Source organism: Falco rusticolus, chromosome 5 (assembly GCF_015220075.1).
Source record: "Falco rusticolus isolate bFalRus1 chromosome 5, bFalRus1.pri, whole genome shotgun sequence".
Lineage (NCBI taxonomy): Eukaryota > Metazoa > Chordata > Aves > Falconiformes > Falconidae > Falco > Falco rusticolus.
This window is the reverse complement of record NC_051191.1, coordinates 81377989-81385582: the sequence shown is the minus strand read 5'-3', so window position 1 is coordinate 81385582 and position 7594 is coordinate 81377989. Positions and strand designations below refer to the sequence as shown.

General features: G+C 49.7%; 1 protein-coding gene across 7 annotated transcripts in view; it reads right to left on the bottom strand.

The window, feature by feature from the left end:
* ARHGEF5 (Rho guanine nucleotide exchange factor 5) overlaps positions 1–7562 on the bottom strand; it is a 36815-nt gene extending 29253 nt beyond the window's left edge. For 3 of the 7 annotated variants that reach the window (XM_037387570.1, XM_037387572.1, XM_037387569.1), the window contains exon 1: positions 1608–6845. Coding sequence is in view for 4 of the 7 variants with exons in the window: in XM_037387569.1 (XP_037243466.1) it covers positions 1608–1661 (54 nt within the window). In the remaining 3 variants the exon portion in view is untranslated. Of the gene's footprint in view, positions 1–1607; positions 6846–7353 lie in introns of those variants that run through there. The other 4 variants (XM_037387567.1, XM_037387568.1, XM_037387573.1 and 1 more) reach the window with 4 other exon arrangements.
* Positions 7563–7594: the final 32 nt, after the last annotated feature.

Here is a 7594-nt window from a genome sequence, read left to right as displayed (position 1 = left end):
AGATATTCACAGTTTTCTATTTCTCACGGTGTCCACATTCAGATGAGAACCTTTCTGCAATTCTACCCATTTTATGAGCTCAGGACATACAGCATCAGATATTTCTTGCCACCTCTAAGCACAAAAATGTGTCTCTCTACCAAACTGTTCTTTAAAGCCAAGTTGGTGTTTTCGCACACAGTTTACCTCAACACTTCCATATTTGGCTCCTGCATCTGTTGGTACTTTTTTTTTTTCCTTCCTTATATGCACTTTGTTTACTCTTTTCCATTGTCACAACCAAACGTGATACAATGCCATCTTTAAATTAATCTTTCAAAGTCAGCATTCTAGTAAAAAAAAAACATTTCAGAGCAAATTTTCTTCCACGTTGCCTTTCTGAACTTGAGATTTCTCGTGTCAGTTTTCATTGCACGTGCAATGCAGCACATCCCACCTTGTTCTGTTCTTTTTTAAAGTCATTTTGTTATGAGTCAGAGTCAATCCATTTTTCCCCTTTTACACTCAGATGCCTATTTTCATGCCTTTGATATCACTATTATTACACACCCAGCAGCTGAATAGGTAAAAATGATGCTGTGTATAGGAAGGAAAAATGGCTCTGGTACATCTGATAACACCCACTGGGCAACTCAGCTGTCATGATTTTTCTATACACACAGCCACAGTTTTAGGCTGCTTTTTATGTCCCTGACCCTCCCCTGTGACTGGTCAGAGCACACACCACAGTGACATAACTGGCATGCCTAGCCTTGCTCTTCGAGGCTAAGGCACTTTTCACTGCCCCAGCATATGTCCAAATTGCTCATCTTCCTTTCCTTGCAGCTCTCTGAAACACGAAAGCTCAGTTTACTCACCGTGCAGGGGCAGAAAGATAAGGTGGACTGCATGAGCAGTATCAGAGGAAGACTGCCTTCCACATGGCACAGAACTCTGACCCAAATGAGCAGTGTTGACCCTGTGCCTACAGGAACATCTTACTGCTTCCCTTTCAGAACATCCTCTCTTCCCAGTGGTGCCCAGGGATGAGGAAGAGAACAACAATACAGTAACATATTTCCCATAGTTCAACACAGCACCAACTGTTTTTAAGAAACTGCTGGGCAACTTGAGGGGTAAACCTGCCTGTCAATCACTTGCACATTTAGGAAAACATGTCATAACCCATAATTTGCTATAAAAATAGGGATACTCCTACTTCCCTTTGCCGTCTCTCCACAGCATCCTCTCTTTGCCCCAAGGTTTGTTACAGCATAGAGTCTTGACAGGGTTGTGTGCTGTATTGCAGCCTTCTCAGTGCCACCCCCCGTGCCCATCCTGAGCCTCTCCCTGCCTGTACCTGAAACATACTTTGCCAGGAGAAAACACCTTTCCTAGGGAGGGGTAGAGAAGGGAGAGATAAGTGCATCATTCTAAAAACATCCATAAGATCCATCAGCTATATGGATGCTACTCAGACTCAAGCCTGAAATATCTCTCCACGTGCAAAAGGAGTTATAGAAAAAAAAAAAAAAAGAAGAAAAAAAAAAGAGGCAGAAAAGCAACAAACAATGGGAGGAGTTATTTGAGACATTCTGCAATACCAACAAATAGAACCAAATCCTCACCATTCTAGATACTGCACAGTGAGACACTGTTGGCTGGTGATATACTCTGAACATCTCTTCTACAAATCCAGCAACAGAGGGGAAATAGATACATACTGCACCTTCTCAACTTCACTGCTATTAGCCTGACAGTCCTCACCTGTAAAAAAAAAAAGACAGTGATCTCAAGAGTACTTCAGAAAGGAGATTGACTCAAATGTTGCAGCTAGATTACATTTCATAGGTCTAGAGTTACCCTCAGATGACTGCACTATAGAATACCTACAGCAAAAATTCTGTATCTGAACAGAGACTCAGGCTTAATCCATTCCAAAAGGATTTTTTCCTAGAGACCAGACCCACTAAAGATACAAGCTACAGCATCAGAGCTTTGCTAAGCACTGGTATGGTATGGCATCCTTCCTTCTCCTATGAAATGAGGTACACCAACAAAGCTATACTCTTACTGGTATACTCTTACAAAGTTTCCACTAGCACCTCCTCACAGGACAGGAATCTGTAGTAAGGGCCCAGTTAAGATTTACGTTATTCAAAGAATACATGTAGGCACTTCTGAACACTGCACCTCTAAACTTGTGAGTATAAAGTGTACATGCCATAAAACTTACACATGCTTACTTTTTGTAGCTGCCCAGCAACACTGCAGGCAAAGAGTCTTCTTCTTGCCACCCCTCCTCCCACGGGCGGTGTATGTGTTAGTTGAACACTGACCTGGGCATCTATTTCTACGACTAAGTGAAGATGCACGTGTAGCCATTGCGGCCACCTTGTGGCAGCTGTGAACAACGAGCACATCCAACAGGTTGCAGGTCTGCTTGTAACCCAACTCACGCCTTGCGCCACATGTGCCGATTATCTCAGGGCTCCTGCGATCTGAATGAATCGAATTGTGCCCTGACGTGACCAGGATCCTAGTCTCCTCCCCTCCAGAGCGGTGTATTTTGGATTCATAAACTCTACTGTTGGATTCGTGGATGAAGCTGCAGCCATACCTTACCTCTCCTCCTCCAGTCACACCCTGGGCAAGGCTGGGTCTGCCAGGACCACCAAGCTTGTGGATCCCACTGGGCACCACCTCAGCCTGACCCAGGTAAGGATTTGGGAAGTTTTGTGTATGATCAGCGGCAGGAACTCCAGTGCCAAATGTACTCTGAGCACCAGCAAGGCCACTGGCAGTGGACCTCACACACTGAGCACCTGTGTGCAGCTAGATGATCAATTTGAGACTACAAAGAGGTAGTTTGATGTCTGAACATCACACACTTCTACGTGACTTACTGCAAATGGGATACATTCTCAGAAAGCTAATTTATGGCCAGCTCTGCTTTAACGCAGTATTTTCTGAGCAGCAGGTTCATGTGCTTCCTCCCACTTCGGTTCACTTCTTGTATACCATGCAATTACAGTTTCTATAGCCACTCCTCCTCAACCTCTTCTAGCATCAGAACACCCTCTATTTTGTGCTATGTATCTATCTATATAGACATACATTTACATATGTGTGTCTATTTACCTACGTACATTTGTACACATGTCATGGTAATCACCTTCCCCCTTCTAAAGTTTTTCCACTATCAAAACCAATAGCCCTCACCCTGACCTTGCACTAAAGACGTAGGACTTTCTTCTTTGACTTCATCTAGTTGTAATCCAACCCCCAAACCGTGGGCTCAAGACAAGTCTCCACCACAGGCTCAGTTCCACGTGTCCTGCAGTTTTCAGCATTACACTTGAAGGAATGGCATTTAAAACCAATAGATGGGGAATGGATTTTGTCCCAGCAAGCTAATCCCACTAGAAGAGCAAGAAAGCCGGTGTTAATGGAAGACACAAGATTAGTGAAGCTTTCCCAAAAGAGTACCCCACCTTGCTCAGGCACCAAAACCGACAGAGAACCTCACATCTAGAATGCACAAATAAATTAGCTTGCAACTTTTCTGCACTGATGAACCTCTCAAAGGCATCAGCACATCCCAGCCAAGGCACAGAACTTCTCCTTCGTACGTTACACGCTCCTTCCCACACAAAGTCTAATTCAAACACACACTTCCTGACCAAAGACATAAACGCAGCTGTGCTAAACCCAGCCTTGGCTAAAGCCAGTACTCCCAAGTCAGGCAACAGAGTTAACCTGAACTACTGAACAAATCAGGGTAGCTATTCTCACACATCTGCTGCAAAAGGAAGGTGAAAAAAATACATTAGCTTCCATTAAGATTTAAGGTAAGGTGTGCTTGTGATAATTTCTGTATCTCAAGCTTTAGTTTCACAAGCTCTTCAGCTTGCCAAAAGGAGTCCCCTCCTCTGCCTTCCTTATTCCCACCACCACACTGCCCTTTCTCTTCTGGTGGTATAGGCATGCATGTAGTCTTATAATCAACCAGAGCAGGGAACTGATGTGGATGACAACAGGTAGGCACGCCAGCTTCTTTGAATGGCAGTGCCAGCTGAGAGGACTTGTGCAACCACAGCCTGTTCACCTGAGTGCACAAATTAGGAACTAAATGTACAATTCCTTCTTGCATTTAATCCGGCACAGGCATGAGACGGCTATTGGAAGTAGTCCCTCTCCACATTTCTCATGCCCAGTGGCATGCTACCCTTCTGCATCAGACCTAGCACCACCTGGCCACAGAGCAGGCTGGTCCAACTTCCAGATCCAAAAGTCATATTTTTCTGTCTAGGGAAGGGGGTTAATTTTCAGTTTGAGCAGTGACTGAATTTATTAAAGGCTGCTTGATCACTAGATGCGATCCAAGGGAAACTGCAGGAGCTCGCAGTCAGAACTGGATGAGAACTGGATTGTTCCTTCAGTGGCAGCCAGTAGTTATGCTGGATTAACCATCACGTGAAGCTGTGTTCCAAGCAACACAAGTCATTCAATTACACCTCCCTGAAAGTCCTGTCTGTACACAGACATTGCAGCCAGGCACACTTAACTGCTGCTCTAAATCATACCCCCTGTGACTACAGCTCCACGATTGCCTCTTCCCAGAAGCAAGAGGTTAACATGGGTAACAGCTGTAAACTGCAGTACAATAGGTCACCTTTTTGCTGGAATGTGTCATCCTGGCAGCAACAGGCTCTGTAAGCCGGCATGAAAATTTGTAGCAAGACTTTGTGGTTAGGAACCAGGCTGGACAGATTGAGATAAGAAATTAGAGAGGGTAATCAGCTGTTGGAATAATTTACCTGGGGAACCAGTGCAGTTTATCACTTGGTATCTTGAAATCAAGACTGGGTACTTTTCTAATAGAATTTTGGATTTAATGCAGCGATAACAGCTGGAAATGTAAATACCTGCCAGGGGTCAGAATAAGGCATCTGACCCCACATGGCTGATACTATGAACATCAACTATGCTATCACCTCACAGAAGAGGGAAACAATTTCTCTCTGTACAGCCCAAGAGCTGAAACAATAGAGCGCAACTACACTTGCACTGAAGTCACTTCTAAATACTTCATTAAAAGATACAACAGCAGTTCAGTGAAGAACTTCAAAGCTGAAGGGAATTGCAAAACTTACCAGGCATAACTACTGAAATAAGCTAGCTATGTATAATTTAGCTAAACAGTAACTAAGCCTCCAATATCAAACTGGAAAGATAACAGATGACAGAAAGCACAGTTAACTCTCAGAATCAAATATTCTTGGAAAAAAATGTGATTCCAATTATGAACGTGAAATCCCTTGCAGGCTGCTTCTTAAATTTTGCCTGGAATAACCATGGAGCGTGAACATAATTTACAGGAATACAAACTAATTAAATGAAACAGCCCACTTAAACCAGACTCCAAAGTACATTTTAAAAAAACCAACACACGCCACAAAAAAACCCAAACTACAGCAAAATTTATCTGTTTACCTCTAGAAAGCACTTGAAGCAAGTGAACCATAAGAAAGGGTAAAACTCAACAGAAAACAGCAAGAACAGCTAGCTAAAGTTAACAGGATGGAATGAATAATAATAAAAAAAAAGTCCCAGGGAACAAACTCTTACTAGCAAAATCTATCAGGATGCACAAGAGGTTCCCAGCAGAAGTACCTGCATCCCACTATTTTGGGCAGCAGGAACAGGGGGCTTCAGCAAGAGTACCAACTTCAAGCCTAGTCACCTAGCAATTAGATCATATAATCCCACTCACAGATTTATCAGAATCACCAGGCTACTGCACAGACAGTACAGTGCAAACGCTAACCTCAGCCATGAGTGGCCAAAACGAGGTTCTACACAGAAGCCAGCTGAGCTGTTCCAAATATTAACAACAACTGAGAATTAAGAAGAATGTGGATTTGGTACAACTTAAAGTCTCGTTTATGGATGCCTCCTCCTCACCCAATTCAGTCGCAGTTCCAAAATCTGGGTCACCCATACATTATTCCTCTAAACCAAGCCACCTCCCTCCCATGCAGCCCTTTAAAAGGACTCTGCCCTTATCCAGGCCATCTTCAACAAGCTGTTTAGGTTACGAGAAACTCCAAAACACCTGGTCACAAAACTTCAACACCACATTACGGATGTGGCTTGGTCAGAGAGGCACAGGCACACAGCTCAAGGAGAAGCCAACAGCATCCACATCCAGCAGCTCCTTGGCAAAGTCTGCAACATGTCAACACAGACCCGTTGAGCTGATACCTCCTTCCCTGACCCTGAATTCCCTACCAGGTTTGATCCAGGTCTTATCCAACCTCTGGGAATAAACGAAGCATCAAGCATAAGGGCAACACGGATGCTGGGGGGGAGGAATGGGTCAGGCCAGCACGGTGGGAGCTCGACCCCCGCACCGCCGGCTGGCTGCCCGGGGCGCCCAGGCTGCCCCGGAGCTGCTGCGGTGCTGGGGCTGCGAAGCGGCAGCCAGAAGCCGAGAAGCGAGCGGCGGGCAGGTATCTCTCTCGCCTTTCCTTCCTCTGCCTCCCTGCCGTGACAGGCCATAAAAGTCACGAGGCGCCAGCCAGCAAAGCACGGAGGAAAACAAGGTGTCCAGAGTTCAAGCACAGCCCCGAGAGTCCCGGGCCCCGGCCACGGGCCGCCCGGCTGAGGCTGGAAGCCCAGCGAACGCCCTGGGATCTGGCTCCTGCGTGGGAGGCACCATTTCTGCGGGAGGAGGATCCGGCTGCTGGCAGCTGAGGCTGGGACCGGGCCTGTGCTCGGGGCCCTACCTGCCGCCGGCGGCAGGAGGAGGAGCGGGGAGGGGGGGCACGGGCGCCGCCGGCGGGGCGCGGAGCCTCGCCATCCCGCACAGGCCGCCGCCGCCGAGGCTGCGGCCCCCCGGGGCCTGCCCCGCAGCCGGCGGAGAGGCTCCCCCGCCGCCGCCCCCTCCGCGGGCACCGGCCCACCGGGGCTCTCGCAGCGCCCCCACGGCGGGAGCGGCTCCGCGGGGCTCCGGGTCCCGACGGCGGTCCTGCCCGCGCTCCCACACCTGTGCGCCGCGGGCCCGGCCCGGCCCCGCAGAGGAGCGCGGCAGGCCCGCCGGCCCGCCTCGGGAGGGGCGAGCGCTCCTCTCCCGCAGATCCCTCCCCCCCGGCCCCCTCGGGTCCCAAAATGGTGGGCGGCCCTGCCCTCCGCTTCTCCCCGCCGCCACCTCCCCGACCCTGCCCCGCCGGCCCGGCCCCGGGGGCAGCCGCCCCTCCGGCCCGGCCCGGGCTCCGCGGGGCTCCGGCGCCAGGCCCGCGCCTCACTCCGCCTCCCCGGGGAACACGGCAACGCCGCTCCCGCCGCGCCGCCCCCGCCGGCCGCCCTTACCTGCGCCGGCCTCACATCGCCGGGCCGGGGCCAGCGCTGCCCGCCCCGGCGCCGCTGCCTGCGCGGCCCCCCGCCCTCGGCCGCCGGCCGCCGCCTCCCCGCCGCCCGCGGGGCCGCAGGTATGTCATGAGTGCCGCGGCTCCCAGGTGAGCCGGGCACACCTACAGGAAGGCAGGCGGGCCGCCCTGATTGGCGTGCGGGGCGCAGCCGGGCCGGCAGCGGGCCGCGCTCCGACGGCGCG